We start from the raw sequence: 21606 nt of genomic DNA, 5'->3' as shown, positions 1-21606 counted from the left end.
TAGTATTTTAAAAGATTTGTTATAGTGTTAGTTTCCTCTTCATTGATGGTAACATTTCTAAGAACTTTTAACTTCCATAGTTCATCATAGTAAGCCTGTGTAAAATGTCAATGTCTGGGTACATAGGCAATCGTTTGTGGCACTACCCTATTTAATGTGCAATAGTTATGTTCAGCTTTTACAAGACGGTCAGGGTGTGTGTGCATGAATTATTAAGTTGCTGGACACTTTTCTTTTTGGTTCTGGACTCTGGAATTTTAACGTTCTCTGCTGGGGTGCTCAAAGCACCCAAAAAGAAACTGGCAACACGTTTTTGTTTGTTTGTTATTTCTTTTCTTTTCTTTTTTTTTTTTTTTTTTTAACAGAAATTCACCCTACTACCCATGACATTCTGAAATGTACTGAAAAGACTGTTGAACAAAATAAATAAGCTTTTAGATAACATTGAATTGTGCTTTGTTTTATTCTATATCTATTTATTAAGTGTTTTTTCAAGTATAATAACAACATACATTTTCCTTTGTTTATATAGGTAAATTTTCAACTCACTGGAGTAAGAATTGTATGATTACTCAACAAGAATATCTGTGTTTGGTGAAGGCAGAAATACATGGCATTGAAACCAGAATTTCTTCGTTAGACTTCCAGGATTATCCTAATTAGGTGAACAAGAAGATCCAAGTTGGCAGAACTTGTAAATCTTAGTTGAGTCAACAACAGTTGGCAAAAGTTGAGAAAACTCAAAAATCTCTTGCATCATGTTGCCTTGAAATTTTACGTTTTCTCAACATTTTCTTTTTTACAGTGTACACATGTGGGCTCAGGTGCAGATTCCTGACACGCCGCAATTTTTCTTGGCTTACATACTGCCTTTGTTCAATGCATCAGCTCAGTGATCACGGGCTTTTTAAATAGAGCATAAAACTCATTACGTCACAGAAAAGTTTATGATCTTCATAAAAGTTCTTTTTGATATATTTGGACAAGCATTTTGTTAACTTTGGACTGCTTCTGTTTTATACCTTGTGAAGCACTTTGTGATCTTTTATCTAGAAATGTGCTATATAAATAAAATTTTACTTACTTACTTACTTACTTAAGCAAACATTTGAAGGTGAAACAGTAAAAAAATAATAATACAGGGGCTATTTTAAAAGAAGTAAAACTTAAAATTATTATTTTCTTTTTGTTTTTGTCAGTTCCATCATAGAAAACGTAATGTCCATAACATTAGGAGCTCCCATTTTTATCGTTCTGCTGTTCTCTTTGCTCCTGAAGACTTTGCCATCATACTCACAGTTGTGAATGTCTACAAATCTGGCAATTGATTTCATGTGTTTTCCAACTTATATGATATGATATTATGATATTATATACACCATTTCATGCAAAGACAAACCAGGATTTTAAGTCTCGCGACTAATAGCGCCACAAAAAGTGTTTACTGTTTGAAAAAGAAGTTGAGAACAAACCTGGCTGAGTTGCTCAGTCATTGTATCAGGAATGACCAAAGGCAGCTTCGGAAGAAGAACCTCATGAGAACTATGGAGGTGGAAATAATCGGTTTGGGGTTGCTTCACTACCTTAGGGACTGTCGATTCCAGACACTGATTCAGCTATTAATTATGTGTGAGATCAGAGACTGATTGGAATGCATGCAAGGCCCTTTTGACGAGGTGATGAAAAAGAATAGAAACAATTAAAAAAGAAGGAATGAGGGTTATGGAATGAGCTAGCAGACAAAAGGGGGGCAATAAAAGTGCTTTGTGCACAGTTAGAGTAGCAAATTACCACTCCATTTATCATTTATCAATACTAACTTCAGATGCTGAAGTTTACATACTTTATGTTGAATAAAAAGTGTTAATTTTCGGCGTGGAGTCCTCTAAGATGGACAGTAACATCACCTGTGCACAAACACATCAGCAAACAGCCTAATAAGTTTTTAAACCCTGTGTTTTTAAACACCAGATGAGTTTCAAAGCTCATCTAGTGTTTACTTGTCCAAATATATTAAAACAAACAATTTCCGTGGGATGTAAATACTTTTTGATATGATGAGTTATTCCAAGGATAAGCTTAACTTAGCTGGGCACAGGTAAACTGAGCAACCTGCTTTACTGCGTCTCATTCTAGTCAGGAGGAAAGCTAGTACTGTGGTTTGTTTACCTGCAGCTCACAGACCATTAATGCAGAGGGATCCTCCCTGCAGTCCTGGAGAGCTCTAGGCAGTCAACACCTCCTATGACCCTATGAAAGCATTTACAAACTTGCCTCTTGGGGGCAGTGATCCTCCACAGAGGACCCGAAACACCAGCGACCGAGAACCAGTATGATCGGGTCAGGAATTAGGGCACCGTTGTATGGTGACAAACATAAGCGCTCCAGCACAAACTCACATCTTGAAGCCTCCAGTGAGTCAGAGTGTTATTAATAGACCCAAACAGCAGGCGCTGTCACCATGTCTACTGCTCCCAGCCAATTACGAAACTCTGCAGGTGTGCCCACCGACCCGCACATGCAGCCAATATCAGACGCTTCTTCTATTCTGCAACCTTTGCTCTCTCGCCATTATTTGTTTTCTACTTTGTGAAGCCCTTTCACAGGCACGCACACACACACACACCCAAAGAAAAACATGGAAATGTTATTAGGTCAGCTTCCTCCTGTGGCTATGACTCAGTACACCAGCTCTGTCACTGCCCACCTGGAGTCTCGGGAAGAGCAGCAGGAACAAGAGGATGGAGAGAAGTAGGGGGTAAGAAGGAGGTTATTACAAAACACGGCAGACTCATTCAGAAGATACAGTAGCTTTGCACATACACGTCAGCACAGGACTAAGTTAGTAAACCCTGTGCTTCTCATTATATCATGTCTACTCTAAAAATGCCACCGGCTGTTAAGCTCCAATATTTAGCCGTGGCCCTGCTCTCCTGAAAGGGCAAAAGAAACATTCAAAATGTCTTTTAGTCTTAAGTTAGGTTAAGATGCCTCCTCCTTCAAACACGGAGGTGGGATTTAAGTTGGTCGGCACTGGATTACAATCACAAGTCAATCCAGCAGAACTAAGATGTGATTTTTATTGTATCTCAAACAAAATTAAGAAAACAGTGTTGTTTGCAAAGGTACCTATTGTGTTTTTCTCTTATTTTCTGCCATTATGGTCCCAGTGGTGGCTGCTCTTATTAAATGTGGCCAAATATAAGTGAGTAAGCGTCTGCTCTACATTCTCTGTTTCACACAGTTTTTCTACTCTTGGCTCTGTGTGACAGGCTATGAGACAGGACAGGATTTACCTAATATGGTCATTTGAGGCACACAGCTCTTTGAGCACAGAAGTCTGCAAAGGGCAGCTGGTCAAAGGAAAGTGAAACAACTTTATAAGACAAATAAGGATTATTTTTATTTACCATAAATCACGAAAGCCAGTCTACTAGAGTTCTGGAGTGGAACAGGTCCAGTTTAGGACATGTCACTCTTAGAAAGCTTGAGCTGAGAGTTTCTGGAGTCATGCTAGATTGGTCCCATGTGCTGCTGAGCCTCACTTCTATGGAGTTTGGTTAAAACCCAGCATTACCAGAGACAGATACAACAGCAGAGTTTAAGAACAAGTTTCGCTGTGTTAAAAAGAAGCACATGTTAATGCTCAGAGACACAGAAGGACACCATCACTGACACAACCATGAGCAGCCCCTGCCACACATCATACCACATGTGTTTTAGTTGATTACTTTTATAACTGAGTTCATTCTATTGTTGAGTTGTACAGTCTTTGTGTATTACTATTATTGCTACACCAGTGTAGTAAATTTCATCCAAGCTGCAGGAAGCCGCTCTTCCTCCACAGACTCTGAGCTTTCATTACACCACATGTCAGTATAGTCAGGTGGTAACGAGATCCACACAGCAGACATGCAGTACTACATACACATCCTCTCCAATTACCGCACTAACAAACAACAAATGCCAACAGTCCCACAGGCCATTGCGTGGAGATAATAAGAACCTGTGTGTGTGCAAGCTTCTGGTGCTTTCTTTGCACAAACACACAAACCAGAAGGGGAAATGTGTGAGTGTACTCGGAGTTACAAGGGCAACTAGTAAGTGCATTAATCCTCAAACAGGCCAGATAAGGCCTACAGAGGTTAAGAGATTGCAGTCTGGAAAGAAGCGATAAATCACACAAATGGCTGGATTGATTTGACCTGCAACCTTTCCAAACTCCCAAACCTCATTAATAAACCTTCATATTTGAGATAAGATCCTTTTTCTCCATCTGAAGCTCATTTTGTTCGAAAGCTGTGAAGAAATTAGGCAGACGCTGCTATGCTTTTTAAGAAGGAGAACGAGTCAGAAAAAGGATACTTCCACTATTCAGGTGAGAGGACAGAGGTTAGTGATCACAACACTAACAGTCAGTCATGTTAGTATATACTCTACTTGATCTGTGGTCATCCTAACTCGATTAAACCTCAGTTGTCCTTTTAAATATTAAGCAACTGCAAACATTTCTGCAGCTACGTCTAAAAGCAAAAGTACCACACATTTTTGTGACTTAAAAATACTAAAAGTCTAGGCTAACGTAATCAGCAACTCTCCACCTGTGAGGTTTTCTCAATCTGTTATTGCACCTTTCCACCATTTCCAACACACACAGGCAATTTTGCTGCCTTCCCAAGGGACAAGCCAAAGTAACAGCTCTACATTCGCTCCTTTCCAAAACTTCACCTCTGAAATGAAACACCAGTAATATGACCGTCATCGTCAGTGGCCCCAGTGTCACAAACTACTAATAAGTTGTCTCTGATTTCCTCTTTAATGAGGAAGAAACTGCTGATTTTTAAATGCTGAATTAAGCTCTCAGAAAATTAAGTTCCTGTGTGGAACGTTTTTCTTCCACCGGCAGACATTCATGAGGAGCCTCTCTGCAGGCTGGACTCACCGTAAGGCTTTAGTCTACACATTTACTGCACTGTATACAGGAGTACACTCTACCATAGAGAAAATCCTCCAGTCTAATCTGTTGCTTTACACACCCAGGTCCAGGTTTGTCTTTTCTTTTTTCTGTCTGCTATCCTCTGTAATTACTATTTTCACTCCCTTTTCATCTTTGGCAGTGTGTTGGACCCGGGGGGTGGGGGGTGGGCAGGTGGGTCTCAGATGCGTCCGTTGCCGTGTGTGCTGCTTCGGCGGCCAGACAGGGGGTGGGAGGAGTAGTGCAGCTCAGCTGTGGAGAAATTGGAGGAGGAGGAATTGGAGGAAGAGGAGGAGGAGGTGAGTCCACAGGCTTCACAGGCCAGAGCCAGCTGCCTCAGGGCATCCAGAGAATCCATCTTAGCCCCACGTAACAGATCGCTCTGTCCCTGCAGCACAAAGGAAGACGCGTGAGTCTGACTCATACCTGCAAAGTCATGAAAGCAAAAGGTAGCATTTAAATGAGTTTTATAGTCTTTTGTTATTAGGGACGGGTGTATGCAGGAGGTGTTGGGGGGAATTCTCCTCGTATGTAAAAAGATGACATATTCTGCTCATTTCAGGCTCCATATGTTTATTCTTGGTCTCCCCTGTAGCAGCTCTGCGCGATCCCAGCTCCAAAAAAGATGAATCCTTATTTATCTCGTTCTTGGCGTTGGTTCGGCTCTGTCTAAAACAAGCTGCCTTATGGCTCAGCAAGAGTGAAAATAAGATAGAAGCCTCCTTGCAACAAGGAAAATGTGGAGTTTGCCCGGTGATTGCATTGCTTTTTTTAAAATTTGATGATTGAATGCACGTAGTCATGCTAAGACACGCCCTCAGCCGCACGCTCAACGTCTTGGACCGCTTCCGATTGCAAGGCGATCGCACAGGTCTCAAAGTGAGAGCCAACCTGTCTACAGTCACGGTCCGACTCAAACTGACTGCAGCCAATTCTTAAACGCAGAGAGATTGTCGACACATTTGTAATCGAGGACTCGACTCAGCTGGTTCTATTCTGGTTCTATTCCTTTATGAAAAGTGTCATTTTGCAGTTATACTGATGTCCTGCAGCAACTACATCAGGGGTGGGCAACTCCAGGCCTCGAGGGCCGGTGTCCTGCAGGTTTTAGATCTCACCCTGGATCAACACACCTGAATCAAATGATTAGTTCGTTACCAGGCCTCTGGAGAACTTCAAGACATGTTGAGGAGGTCATTTAGCCATTTAAATCAGCTGTGTCTGATCAAGGACACATCTGAAACCTGCAGGACACCGGCCCTCGAGGCCTGGAGTTAGACACCCCTGAATTACATCATTAATTGTGGAGGAATTGGTGTTTCAAATCTATGAGGTTGTGGCTCAACCACTGCCTGACCGAGTGTGATTGTAGAATTAACTCTCTTCCTCTTTCTTTACATCAACTTTCTTCTGATTGGCTGCCTCTGATTGACATCATGCAGAACCAAGACTGAGCCAAGAGTCTTTAAGGACCTAAGGCCGAGACCGAGCGCACTGTGAAAAAGCAACAGCAAATCATGAATTTTTCGTAACATATATACACACGTGTTCAGTGTATATACACACACTGAACACATTGCATTGTTACAGGAAATATGTCCTTAAAAAATTTAAAAAAAGAAGTCGACATCTAGCTACGATGAGCTGGCCCTGATGGTTTTTAAACAAGAAAAGTACGGCACAGATATTCTGCATCCATCCAATCCTCATGAGAAGAAGCTGATCCAGGAGCTCAAGCTGCATCTATCTGTGTGCCTGAGCTAAAAAAGTATCATTATAGTATAAATAATAATAATAATATAATAATACTATAAAACTGTATTATTTCCATATCATTGTACATGTATATTTAGTACCAATGCTCTTTCTGAGCTACAAGCGTACTTTCGCCAAATGCTGTGGTCTGATTGGTCAGATCTGTTTATTGTATTCAAAAAATCGTCAAAAATCAAGCTGAAATGCTGAAAATTCGTCCTGTGAAATTACATGCTCAGTGTCAATGGCTGCATTAGCAAGTGAGTCCAGAAATATTTTCAACAAACAAAATATCTGCACGAAGTCTACGCGTCCGGTCTGTAAAGGCCTCGTCCAGCCTTAAGTCGGGCTATTGTCACTCTTTGTCTTCTGAAATTACAGATACATTTTTCAGTGTCTGTGCTGTTTCTATTTATTTATGTTCTTCCTTCCTATACCTTAAGTACAGTAATGTTCCAGATGAAACTCTCCACGGCTTTGTTAAGCTTGCGACCCTTTAGTCCTTCCTTCTCTCCAAGCCGAGAGAGATCCTCATGGAAGTCCATTCCTGTGAAGCACGAAAGCAGGAGCATTATTGAGGCAGAGCAGCTTGGGAATCAGCAAATCAAATTCAGGTGAAATACAGCTGTCAAGCATACGGATGATTTCCCTCAGCTATCCCAGTTACAGTTATGGGTGTGTTGTCATATACTAGACTGACATGTTTAGGTAAAAGCAAAAGCACTGACACATAAAGGTCAATCATCCAAAGGCAAAAACATGCTGGAAAATAAGCTGTTCAGAAAATCCAGTACAAATGTGAGACAGAACAGCTGACTTATTGTAAACAACATTTCAAACAGAGATACTTTTGTAAATATGTCCCTCAAGGGAACCGAATTTTGAAAAAGTATGAAGAAAAAGGAGCTTGTCTTTGGTTTCTTTCTAATCAGACACCCACACTGAGAGTGCTACAACCACCACATGCAAAGCTGTTTACTCGCAGAGCCATTCTCTGAGGAGTCACCCTAATTAAGCTCTCCTGTTAGATGTTTCAGTCAGACTTGCTTATTTGATGATTTGTTAGAATTTGGGAATATCCCGTGCTGCAGATCTTTTATTCATGAGACCTGATCAAAACGACACTCACATCAGCCCACGCAGCCTTTCATCCATCTCTGCATACTTTACCTTCCCTCTGCACCTGAGCGATCCTCTCCTGTACTGCATCTGCATTCTCGATCAGCTGTTTCTGGGCAGCAATCATCTGAACAAACAGCAAGACAATTTCTATGTTCACTTTTTGGTCCTTTTATATGTTCAAGGTTTATGAAAAATACTATGTCAAGTATGTAGAAGGCATAAAAGTAATCAATGTTATTGCTACTACTGCAGTAATATGCAGAGGCACTTTCAGCTTTAATCCAAGAGGTTTTACAAACTGTGTACGAATATGTGTCCCATCTTCCATTTTCAGAGGTTCAAATTAATTGGACAATTGACTGACAAGTAGTTTTGTGGCCATGTGAGGCCCTTTGGCTCGTATTTCATGCCAAATGAAGTGGACATAATATCTGAAGTTGATTCAAACTCTTCAATTTGTATTTTAAAGCTTTTCACTGTAACATTAATGTTATTTTAAAGATGATGCCCAAAGAGATGTGAGGGCAGGTGAAGGAGGCCATCATTAGAGACAAAACAAATCTTTCAGAGAGAGAGATTAGGCCGAATCGTCAGTGTGGTGCACCAAAAGGTCTGAAGCTGCTTGAAGACAGAATTATTTCCATGGTTGAAAAAAACAACTTCACAACATCGAAGCATTTCACGGGAGGAAACACAATATTTGAGTTCAGGTGGACATGGCTTTTTCTCCAGGTATTAAAACGTTTTTATATTTAAATTCATGTTAGATTCTCCCATTAATTTTGAACATCTGAAACTGGGGGGCTGGGGATAAAAATGGCTGTAATTTATAAACAGTGCATGTAAATGTTTTGTAAAACCCCTTAAATTAACGCCCAAATGGATGGCACAAGTTATTTAAGATGAGACACCGATTGTGTCATGATGGTAAAGAGAAAAACATTACCACAGTGTTCTTTGTCCCAAACTTTATGGATGCTGCCAGGAAAATAGCAGTAAAATTACCCTGTCTGCACTCAATAAAGTGTCATGAATAACTCTCAGTAACTCTTTTTCTCAAATGTGTTTGGTTTATTCTAAAGCCAGATGAAATAACTCCTCCATTACCTCTTTTTCTCTGTGGAATGTGTAAACGTTTACTCTAAAGCACATTGAACTGAAATGCTGAATATCTGTACTCATATGGACTGAATAATGTGTTAGGCCACATCGCTTCATGGAAATGAAAATTATCAACTTGCAGAGGGCTGAATTCAAAGACACCCCTAAAGTGAAAAAAATATGCAGCAGACTAGTTGATTTTGTCAAAATTTCACTATTTTCACCATTTTCACTTAAAATGGTAGTTTGTATGGCCCACATGTGGTTGTATGCATGCCTGAAAATATCAGGGCATGCTCCTAATGAGACAACAGATGATGTCAAGGGGTCTCCTCCCAAATCGGGACCAGGATGGCCAGTCAATGGTCCAGATTTGGGAGGAGTTCCTTCATTCCGAGCATTGTCAGAGGAACCCATGCGTCAGTAGGGGTTCTGACAATGAGTCCAAGGATTTTATCTGGATATCTAATGTCAGTCAAGGTGCTGTTGCCTAGTGTGTAGAGAACTAAGCAATCTCTCCATGGATATGCCTGCCAAGACCATCACTGACCCACCACCAAACCAGTCATGCTGAACGATATCACAGGCAGGATAATGTTCGAAGCACACCCAGACCCTTCCACATTTGTCACATGTGCTCAGGATGAACCTGCTCTCTGTAAAAGACACAGGGACCCAGTGGTGGATCTGCCAATTCTTGCATTCTATGGCAAATACCAACTGGGCTCCACGGTGCCAGGCGTCGAGTACAGCGCTTATATAAGAGTGCCTGGGCCTCAGGCCAACCTCTTCAAGTCTGTTTCTGATTGTTTGGTCATAGCAGGTTTGGCAAACATTGTCCTGCCTGTGACCAAACACTCATACCAGTGGCCAGCTCGAGGTCATTTTGTAGCTCTGCGAGTGCTCTTACTTGTACAAACTAGCAGAATGCTCCGGTTGATGCAATAATACCACTTACCGTTGATCATGGACTATTTAGGGAAGAAATTTCACAAACTGACTTTTTGCAGCGGTAGCATCCCAGACTATTTACAACATTTCATTTATTCATAAGTGTTTACAAAGGAAGATTGCATTGCTCAGGGTTTGACTTTGTGCAGATATAAGGATATAAGGGCCTAAAAACACCTGAATTCAAAGATTAAGAGGTGTGGCCCAATATTTTAGTGTAGTGTATTCTAAAATGTGGCATTTCACATTGCTTATGTATCTGGGCCATACAAGATCTAACCTTTACCTGATTTAAATGTGACCATTTTCTTCTTCCAGATAATCTCCTGGGAATCTCAGGGCTACAGATTAAGGTTTTGAATCTCAGGGTTTCCTGGAAGTCCCATTATGACTATTAGGAAACGATGTAAAATAGCACTGTGCACTGTGAACCTCAAAACGTGACAGAGAGCAAAAATAAGCTTCTCTTTCAAAACAACCCACATATGTGTGAAGGATCATCGTTGGTGTTGAGAGGCGTACCTCCAGCTGTTTTCCCCCAAAGGTGGCGCATCAAGTCAAGAGTGTGGCCAGGGCCATGCTAATATTATTTGACACATTCACAAGGTTGTACGCCATGAATTCTTCCCTCAGAGTCAGAAGGTCCAGGCATCACTGTAATGTCATGAGGGTTCTGAGGGACAGCTTTCAATGTAAATCACCAGAACCTTTCTAGTACTTTGTTCTTGTTCCTTAAGTTTAAAATCAAGTCAAAGTGTAGCTGTTTTTACACACTGGAGGAGATTAAAAATGTAACGGAAAAGAATGGGACTACCAGAGAGCAATCTAAATATAGTAGAACAAGTCCAGAGATGGGGAGATCAGCTAAATTTAAATGGGCAACTTATTATTAAGTATTAAAAGCCCCGGTCATCTGGGCCTTTCTGTGTGGAATTTGGATATCCTACACCTCTCTGAGTAGGCATACTCCAGATAAATGTTATACTGTTGCTAAGCTGGTTTTACACTGCAGGACTTGCAGCTACTAGAACACAGATTAGAAATATTTTTATTGCCAAGAATAACTATTCAGTAAGCAAAAACGAATTTCACTTTGATCTGGTGACAAACTAAAGACGTTTGCACATCTCCTTCATTAGCCTATGGGTTTCTAAAGTTTCTGAGCTCCACTGTTCACTGAAGGCTCACTAAACTGGAATTAAAATGAATTAAAATGTTACCGCTCAATTCACTAAATCATTAATTTAACAGTTTTTCTGTAGCAATAATCTTTTATTTGTAAACCCATGTTGCATGTCACTGTTAGATTTTTCTTATCATGATCTTATCATCATCATTGATAACGTTTCCGACTGGAGTAGGCTTCACTTATTGAGATGGTTTTGTGTAGACGAAGAGCCACATGACATAAATGCATCCCTCTGTATGTGAGGATGCACAGAACCTGAAGCAGAAAGCCTCGCTTAACTGAAAACTACCACTGTGGTACCCGTTACCTCTGACTGGGGTTTAAGGTTTTGTCCAACAGACGCCTGATACTTTCTGTCAATGCACAGCTGTGGAATCTTAGTATGCTGTAACCAGAAAGGACTGTGGGTAACTCCTGTTGCCCTAAATATGCTAAATAAATCAAAGTCACTTGACATGAATGTCCTGTTTTCTCCTGACAACTTTGAATAAAAATAGCTTTATTAGAGCTAACGTTAACAAATAGCAGCCTACCTGCTAACACAAACTATCACTATCATAATACTATCTGAAGCCACCTCAGTGTGCTTGCTTGTCGTTATGAGGAGTTTAGTTGGTTGTAGACAATTTTCAAATCAGTTAACAAAATAATAATCACCAGCTACAACTAGCAGGCTAACCATATCTTTCTACTTTCCAAGGTTAACACCAGTAGAATCAGAAGTGAGCGGAAATTACTTCACCAGCTACAGCCCCAGTCACACATGCACAGACACCAGGGAAAAATGTGTATATCCTGACGTACCAAATATATAAATTTGACTTTGAGTCGTTGGAGATGACAGTGATTTGGGGTTTCAGGGGTTCGCCGAACACTCTCTGTGACTGGGGCTTAATTTCATTCATTATTAACTCGTGTGTAATGTCACACTGTGATTTAAGCCTTCGGTAAATCATGCAATAACATATAACAGAGATTTATATATAACACATACATGAACAGCCAATATAGGTATGGTTAGCTGTAGCTGAACTAAACTGCTGATGTAACATTGGTTCTTGTCACTTCCAAGTCAACTCTCTCGCCATTACACTGATACTCAGGCGTACAGTAAATACTCTAATCTCTCAGTTACTTATATACATGATACAAAACTGAGAGCAACATGACATACAGGCAAAATAACTTTTTAACAGGGTACTTAATATCTCGAGATTAAGAATCTCTTTTGCGAGTGTGTCCTGGGCCGAGACAATGTACAACTTTCTGATCACAGCTTGTGCAGTTATGAAATACAACAGAGCTGAAAATATTAGACTATGGTAATGAACTGATCACCCTCAAGTAGGTTTTGAGCAGGTTCCAGCTTCCTTGATGTAAACAGGTACTGTTTTTCTTTGTTTTAAAATAACCTAAACTAAATTATTGTTTGAAACAAATGATGACATTTTACATTAAACTTATACAAAATCAAGTAACTTATCCTCGATTTTCCTCTAATTACATCAGTGTTCTGCTGGAACACTCTGGGTCCTGGTATCCCTGTGGATGACACGTACCACCCACTTAAACAGCACTGCAGACCAAGCAGCTTGGGTTAGTACGTCAAAGTTCTGCAACATGGGAACATACTTGTCATGGTCCCCGTGCCTCGCTGGCTGACTCTGTGTTTGGCAACATGTTTTGTTTGTTTTTTTCCTTTGTGCTCTCTCTCCTCTGCCGGGGCGGTGCTCATTACGGGCTCCCGCCCCTGGCCCACGCACCTGTGCTCACCGTCACACCTGCAGCCGATCCCAGCTGATTTGGAGCACTATTTATGACGACAGACCTGTGTCATCCTTCGCTGGATTGTTGAGCCATCAGCGTCTGTCCCGCTGAACCTGAACCTGAACCTGAACCTGAACCTGAACCTGAACCTGAACCTGAACCTGAACCTGAACCTGAACCTGAACCTGAACCTGAACCTGAGAGTTTGAGACTATCCCTAACCTGGACTTCTTTCTCTGTGTGTATATAGATCTGCCCTGGACCCGAGCGAGCGTGTGTGTGTTTGGAACCCACTGAGAGCGTGAATTGGATTAATCCCTGCTTCCCCCTGGACCCTTTTCCCCCGCCACACTGTATATATATTCTCACCTGGTGTCTCACTGTAAATAAACGCACTTTCTCTTTACCAAGGATACCTGGGCCCTGTTTCAGAAAGCCGGTTTAGAAAACTCAGAGTTAAAAATGATACTCAGGGTTGAGTAACCCCGAACTGTCCAACTCGGAATATTCGGTTTCAGAAAGGCTGATAACAATTAGTTCAATCAACACGGAGTTGCTTTAACCCCAAGTTAAGCACGCGCATAAAGCCCTGATTAGTGGAGCACAGATTAAGCGAGTCACCATGGAGACGGAGGGAAAGAAGGCGCGCCAATGTATTTTACAGCGCTTGAGGCCGAAATTCTGATGGCAGCATATGCCGATAACATGCAAATTTTATGAAAAAAAGTAACACAGCCTCAGCTGCAAAAGAAAGGAGCATGCATGGCAATACATAGCCGACAGAGTCAATGCGTGAGTGTTAATTTAAAAATTGATCTAGGGATTTCCACCCATTTAACACGTTATTTTATTATATTTCATTTTATTTTTTATTTTATACATTTTATTTTGTGATGTGATGTGAGCGCATGTGCAGCCCAACAGGCCCCAAACGTTCCTGGCAGCAAGTAAAAATGAAATATAAAAATATAGTCCAAACAGGTAAGGTGTAATTGTATTATGAGCCATAGTGCTTGGTCTGTTTGTCCTATGTAAATCAATTGCAGTTAGAGGCTACATTAATTTTCTTTCTGTAAGCACTTATTGAAATTATCTGAGCACATTACAAGTACAGATTTGCTTACTCTGTATGCTCAAATGTGACCCGTTATAGCCAACAGAAAAAAAGCGGAGGCCCGAAAAACAGGTGGGGGTCCTCCACCACCACCACTCACAGAGGCGGAGCAGTTGGCCTATACTATACTCCATTACTATAATGAAATAATTTGTTAGTTTGAAATGCTACAGGAACTATGTACCTGTACATTAATGCTGTGGAAAGACTTCCTGTTCACATAGTCTCCTTCATTTACTGAAGGAGCAATGATTGAATGTGAGTGCCATCTATACAGCCAATCACGCCTGGGAACCCTGAAAATAAATGTAAAATCTAAGTAGTAGTTCAAGTATCACCACATCATGAATTAAGTTTTGTTCATCCTGATACCTGCAATTTTGTGGAATCCTCTTTGATAAATCTTGTGGGTCTATGACCGGGAACACCACAAACGAGTACAGGAGACGTTTCAGTGCAACTGTCACATTCCTGACTGCCCGACAGACGGTAGCCTTGGAAACGTGCTCAGCGTCACCAATATTATACAGAAAGCTCCCGTTTGCAAAAAAACGAAGTGCAATACAAATAATATGTACAGAACTGAGAGAATGTCCGCGATGTGTCACATGAGCAATATAAGGCCTGAGGATGTTATTCAAATAAATTATAGATTGTGCTGAAAACGGTAACGTTCACACAGAAAATCATCAGGACATGATAAAATGTCCAAACGCGCTCTAATCACTCTCTCCCGGCGGAGAGCTCTGCGGAGAATTTGGGCTTCAACATCTACTGGCTCTTCAAGGAAGGGGCACGCCATGTCTGACACTTCCTACAGTCAGGTTTCCGACAAAGAGGCGGAGAAGTTCAGGGTTAGTTGAAGTAAACCTGCTAGGGGGCAGGTTAGCTTCACGGAGTGTGTCGTCATAGTAACTCACTCAGAATTAATCTAAACTCGCTTTGTGAAACCGAAAACCCAGAGTTTTCGTTAACTCAGGGTATACTTACTCAGAGTTTGCACTAAACCGGCTTTCTGAAACAGGGCCCTGGGCTGCATTTGCTGGGTTTTGCCGCAAACATCATCAGCTGCACTCACATACGTAAACAACCACACTGTTCTGAGGTATGTGTAGGAGTAAATAGCTGAGCACTAAAAGAGGTGGGAGAGTCTCGTCCTGATCTAATGCAAGAGGAGACTGAGTAGGAGGTGTGTGTGTGTGTGTGTGTGTGTGTGTGTTTCACGCTTGTCACCACAGAGCTGCTGTATAATTAATGCCTATAGGCGGTGCAAATGTACGTAAGCAAGGGTGTGCACACTCAGTGATGCAGTGTTAGATGTCTAAAAAAACTTCACAAACTGTGGAAAAGTTTCTGATGCTAAAAGTTTCAGCCAAAGGAGCAAAATTAGCAAAAGCAGCATTATGAGGAGCTCATAAGTGAAACAGAGCTCATGAAGATGCATATCATGGTTTAACTACAAACACGTAGGTCTCACAAAGCACAGTTAAAATTAGCACTGCAAACACCTAGCATGTCAATGCAGTAGGGTTCACTAGATGCACGTCTCAAAATAGTCTCATAATCATTATATTTCTGATTTCATTGGCTAAATTCACTCCTGATTGGTGCAGATGGTTGTTTTGAAAAAAAAAACCAACTGAAAATTAGGGTGACATTTGACCTCAAAGAAAGCTATGTCTGAGACTGGGAGTGGTTTAACTGACATTCTAGGTGCTGGTGACTGACAAACCACCAGGTGGAAGCTAACCAGGAGCATTATTCAACCCTGAACTTCAGTCCCCAGCTTATGGTTTGATCCAGACCTGGAGATTACTAATGATGCTACCTTATCGTGGTGGCAGGGTTTGTGTGTCCCAGGGATCCCAGGGGCTATGTTGTCCGGGGGCTTCTGCCCCCTGGTAGGGTCTTCCATGTCAAGACCCTACGGAAGACCCTACTATCCTGAAGGCCCTGGAGGTTGTAGGGCTGTCCTGGTTGACAAGCATTTACAATGTTGCGTGGAGATCAGGGGCAGTACCTCTGGATTGGCAAACCGGGGTGGTGGTCCCCATCTTTAAGAAAGGGGACCGGAGGATGTGTTCCAACTATAGGGGGATCACACTCCTCAGCCTCCCTGGGGAAGTCTAGGCCAGGGTGCTAGAGAGGAGAGTCCGTCTGTTAGTTGAACCTCGGACACAGAGGAACGATGCGGTTTTCATCCTGGTTGTGGAACACTGGAGCAGCTCTTTATCCTCTCAAGGATACTCTAGGTTGCCCAACCAGTCTACATGTGCTTTGTGGACTTGGAGAAGGCATTCGACCGTGTCCCTCGAGGTGTCCAGTGGGAGGTGCTCCGGTAGTATGGGGTGACTGGCCCATTGCTACGGGCCATCCATTCCTTATACAACCGTTGCAAGAGCTTGGTCCGCATAGCCGGCAAATCAGACTCGTTCCCGGTGGGTGATGGGCTCCGCCAGGCCTGCCCTTTGTCGCCGATTCTGTTCATAATTTTTATGGACAGAATTTCTAGGCGAAGCCAAGTGGCAGAAGGCTTTCACTTGAGTGGTCTCAGGATCTCATCTCTGCTTTTTGCAGATGATGTGGTTCTGTTGGCTTCATCGGGTGATGGCCTCCAGCTCACACTGGAACGTTTCGCAGCCGAGTGTGAAGCAGTGAGAATGAGAATCAGCACCTCCAAATCGGAGGCCATGGTCCTCAGCCAGAAAAGGGTGGAGTGCCCACTCCAGGTCAGGGACGAGTTCCTGCCCCAAGTGGAGGAGTTTAAGTATCTCAGGGTCTTGTTCACGAGTGACGGGAGAAGGGAGACGGACCGATGGATCGACAGACGGAGATTGGTGCTGCGGCTGTAGTCATGTGGACCCTGTACCGGTCCGTCATAGTAAAGAGAGAGCTGAGTGTAAAGCCCTATAAGCCCCCACGTGAGTTCACATTTTTGTGGCATATTTATAAAACTTCCATGCTTCAGGTCATTAAACTAATTTTAATATTGGACCACGATAATCCAAGAAAATGCAAAATCCAGTTTTTAAATAATGATTGCCTTTGTTCAGAGACCACGTGAAAAAGTAATATCCCCTAAACCTAATAACTGGTTGTGGTGGAATTTTGGCCCACTCTTTTGCAGAGGATTGTCTTAATTCGGTCTGTTTAAGCGCTTTGAGATCAGAATAAAGGGTGTCGGATTTGAGTCTGGACTTGATTTGTTTTGTTTTGTGGGTTTTTTGAGCCATCGAGAGGTGGACTTGCTGGTTTGTTTCAGACCTTTCTCCTGCTGCATAACATAAGCATGCATGAGCTTCAGGGCATGAAATGACTGGGAATTCTCCTTCAGGATTTTCTAGTAGAGAGAAGAATTCATGGTTGGGCAAAGTGTGACAAATATGCAACAACGTAGGCTACGTCACTATGACGAGTGCAAGCTGATGGACTAAAAATACAAATAAGTGTTGCATCATAAACAGGATTGGCCAGCTACAATCATTTTCCTAGAGCAAGATTAACTATGATGCAGTTCACAGCAATATTTGTCTGTGCAGTTCGTCAGAATTTTGTCTTCATGTTTGCACACGGCAGGAATTAATACAACTTTCTTTTTTTAAGGAAGCAGTTAGCTCAATAAATCTGTCTTACTGACCGTTTCATAAGCAGCGAGCAGTTTGCGAGTTGGTTCCGCAAGGCCGACCAGGGGCTCCAGACATGGATAGCCATCCTTCAGAACCATGGTGGCCCCCATAGTGCCCTCAGGACTCTGTAGCCTCGTGCCCAGGGTCTGGATGCACTGCTTCAGTTTGGCCACAGTGGGGAGCCCACACTGCTCTTTGAAACTGGCTGTGGTGCTCTGGAAATGGTGTGAAGGTAAACAGACAGAGAAGAGAGGGAAAACAGTGTTAGATCTGATGTACGGTTCCGGCTGTAAGATTAAGCTGGGAAAAGCCAAAAATCATGACACGCCCCGCTCACTTCCCCTCCGTTCCCCTGTCATCTGCTGTCTCCCTTGTGGTTTAAATCAATATGGCACTCACTGCTGCCTTTAATCCAGTGAAATCAGCCTTAGCTTAAGCGCATTTAGCAAAAAAAGGAGACAATATGGCATAAATCTGGAACAGGAAACGAAGCATTTAGAGTGTGTGTTGGAGGGATGGTTCACAGATTTGAGTGTGACAGATTAAAGGACTCATTTGCTGAACTGCCATTCAGGGTCACTTCATAACAAAGGTAAAAGGTTTATTTCTGCATGTATGAGCAGTAGAATATAAAGCCTCTGCTGTTGCACTGAATGCCATTTGCCACTTGCCACATCCCCAACTGGACTAGCAATTATCATGCTCCACCTGTGTGTAAGTGCATCCGCATGTCTGTGAATGTGACAGACACAGAGAAGCATGATGAATAATAACTGTGGCAGATGAGCCCACAGCTGGACTCATGGCAGAGAGACAGAGAGAAGCAGGGTGTACAATGAGACTGAAGCAGGAGGATTAAAAGCAGTTTCTGAGTGAGTAAAAAGTATTTCTGTGTAGGACTCGGTGTGTGTGCGTGGGTTTGTGTGGGAGTGTGTCTGACAGACTGACTGGGTGGGATTGGATGATCAATGAGATGGCAGGAAATTTGCTCTCTGCTTTCTGCTGAAAAGGATTGACATTTTTCAACCAGAGATTCATTCCAGTTTTAAATTCGCAGACCTACACTACATGGATGAAACCGTGCAGTCACCCAAACATTACACACAAGCAGACATTTTTGTCACATCATAGCAGGAAAATCATGTGTGTGTTCATAATGGCTCATTAATGTGGCCGAATGTCCTCCTGGACATTTTTTAAAAACTGTGGTTGTTCTATTAGGAAGCCGAAGATATTAGAGCAGGGGTCGGCAACCTTTCTGATGGCGAGTGCCATCTAAAATTTCCTCAGAAGTCAGTGTGCCATATGATTGCATTGGCAATAAATTTAATAACGCTCTATATGAACAGTTACACACTATATAGAACAACTTTATAGAATTATATTTGTTCGCAGATGTTGGCAGCTATCAGCGAATAGTTATCAGCTATTTTAAAACAAAAAAAGACTTTTTATCCATAACAGCAAATGAACTGTACAACAGAAAATACAAATGCTATTTATGGTCTCCTCACAACAATGATAAGAAAAATAAATTAAGCCAGTATGGTATGTTTGTTAATACAGAGACACACATGTTAATGTGATCTCTGGTCTCCCACTCAGAGACACAGGTCTCCGAGTGTCCAACATTCAGACCTGAGGACACTGTGTGAGAGAAAATCTGCTCACACAGATATGTAGAGCCAAATACTGTCAATAAGGCCTCTGCAATGTTCTGAAGACAGTTAAACTTGTCAGGTAGTGATGTCCAGCAGGTGAAAATGCAGCTCCATGAACATGCACAGCTGTGGATTCGAGCTGCATCTGTTGTTCTGCAAACTTTGACCCCCACAGAGTCGAGATTTTCAGTTCAATCAGCTGCATTTCGATGTCCTCTGTGTCCAGCCAGTTAATGTGAGACAAACCCAGCTGCTCATTAGACCTTTCTGGTTTGATCAGAAAAGAAAACACTGGTCCATACACCTGAAAGTCCCTAAAACACATTGTGAATTCTGTCTCGAGTCTACGGATGTATCCGTGTATTTCCGTGGTGCTGATGCTGCGCTGAGCGGGCAGCTCCTGAAGCATTTGAAGTGTCGGAATGTGGAAATTTCAACATCGCTTGAAAAAACTGCCAGCTAGCAACGTCCCTCTCACCGGTAGGCTAAGTGATTTTTAGCCAATTACATGTTGAATCTGGTAGTTGGGGTTGTTTGCTAAGATACCGTCATTAAGAAGCGGCACAACCAATGTGTCTATGCGAGCTAATTTGCGATGTGCACCGCTGGCCCGGCCATTTATTTTTTAATGCACCTTCTCAGATTAATTCACTGCATGTCGTGCCATCAGTTAACCCTTCGCGTGCCAGCTGTGGCACGCGTGCCCAGGGTTGCCGACCCCTGTATTAGAGGATAGTTTGAACCAACAGAAACACGTTGGGACACAACTCTGACATTTGAGAATAATTTAAGTTGATAATGTGAACTTAACAGCAGTTACAAACAGACTGTATATAAAGGATACAGCTGCCATGAAGTCACCTACTGGTTAGTGAAGTGGTTTTGCCATCTCCATCTTGGTGTTTTGAAACCAGGTCTAAGCCAATAAACATATCGTAGACTGGGCCCCATCTTAAAGAGCTCATAGTACCGTATCACCCCAACGGGGCACTTCATTCTTTACTTGTGGTTCCTGGGATTTTAAAAGTAGAATGGGAGGCAGAGCCTTCAGCTTTCAGGCTCCTCTTGTGTGAAACCAGCTTCCAGTTTGGATTCAGGAAACAGACACTCTAGTTTTAAATCTCTCTAAGTCTTTGGCAACTGGAGGCTTTCAATGATGCACTGAGTGTTTTTTAGCTCTGCTTTTAATCATTAGTTGTTACTAATCTCTGGCTGTCTTCCACAGTGTATCTTTTGTCTCGTCTTCCACACATCACCCCAAACCGGTCATGGCTGATGGCTGCCCCTCCCTGAGCCTGATTCTGCCAGGCTCAGGGAGGTTTCTTTGTGTTCAAAGGGATTTTTTCATTCCCACTGCCGCCATGTTCATGCTCACAGGGGGTTGTCTAATTTTGTGGGTTTTCTCTGTATTATTGTAGGGTCTTTACCTTACACTATAAAGCTCACTGAGGCAGCTATTGTTGTGATTTGGTGCAATGTAAATAAAATTAAATTGAATTGTTGTAACTAGTGATTAAGACTATAACATCACCTGCTAAGATTATACTGTAGGTCACACAGCAAAGTAGGCGAGGGCTGCTCGTCCTTAAACTTCTACACAATTGGAAGTCTTTTTGTTTGGCTTCAGACCAAGAAGTTACATCGTTTAGGTCTTTTAAGTCCAATACTGACTCTTTTAACTCCATGGTTGGTCTCCACGAACTCCTGGCTGTATCTTATCTTATACAGTAGTGCCTATATACTAACTTATCTGTCTTATCCTGCTTTGTGCTTTTAAACATTCCCAGTTAATTTCTTTCTATTTTACACTGTAAAATTATATTTAACAAGTATTTCATATCAAAACTTTTTAGTGAATGAAAGAAGAAAAGCACAAGTATTTCTGTCCCCTGCCTTCTATTATACTTTAAAGTTGCTATTCCAAGTCATCTAAATCAAGTAGTCAGGTGACTTGATCAAGGTAAGGCCTGGTGTTGCCACACTTCACTGTGACTCACTAAAAGTGTTCAGATGGACTATGTATTATGTGTGTGAGTATCAGTTTGGACAATATCTACGCCCCGTTTGTTTTCAGCACCTGGGCTTTGGCCAGTGTAACTGGGCTGATTCTGGATTATCGTGCACATAAGGTCACGTCAGGCCTTCTGGGATTTAGCCTATCATTGGGTCAAACCAGTTTTGGTAAATGGTATAGAGGCACTGGATTGTATTGGAGTACCTAAACACCTGGTTTTATGCACAGAGCTGCTCCCTCCAGGAACAAGAAAGTCCTAGTTTCAACACATATATGGGTATAATCACAATATACCTCTCTAAAAACAGATCTAGTGCAAAAAAGGATTCTT

At 42.0% G+C, this 21606-nt stretch overlaps 1 protein-coding gene across 2 annotated transcripts in view; it reads right to left on the bottom strand.

Annotated features, from left to right (window-relative positions):
• Positions 1–812: 812 nt before the first annotated feature.
• plcl1 (phospholipase C like 1) overlaps positions 813–21606 on the bottom strand; it is a 136773-nt gene continuing 115979 nt past the window's right edge. For both annotated transcript variants that reach the window (XM_039599940.1, XM_039599941.1), the window contains exons 9-12: positions 17612–17815; positions 7901–7976; positions 7168–7277; positions 813–5363 (exon numbers count right to left, since the gene is read on the bottom strand). In XM_039599940.1, the coding sequence (XP_039455874.1) occupies positions 5157–5363; positions 7168–7277; positions 7901–7976; positions 17612–17815 (597 nt within the window). In that variant the 3' untranslated portion in view covers positions 813–5156. The remainder of the gene's footprint in view (positions 5364–7167; positions 7278–7900; positions 7977–17611; positions 17816–21606) is intronic.

Source organism: Oreochromis aureus, linkage group 16, assembly GCF_013358895.1.
Source record: "Oreochromis aureus strain Israel breed Guangdong linkage group 16, ZZ_aureus, whole genome shotgun sequence".
NCBI classification, from domain to species: domain Eukaryota; kingdom Metazoa; phylum Chordata; class Actinopteri; order Cichliformes; family Cichlidae; genus Oreochromis; species Oreochromis aureus.
The sequence above is the reverse complement of the archived record's forward strand: the minus strand, read 5'-3'. Positions and strand labels throughout refer to the sequence as shown.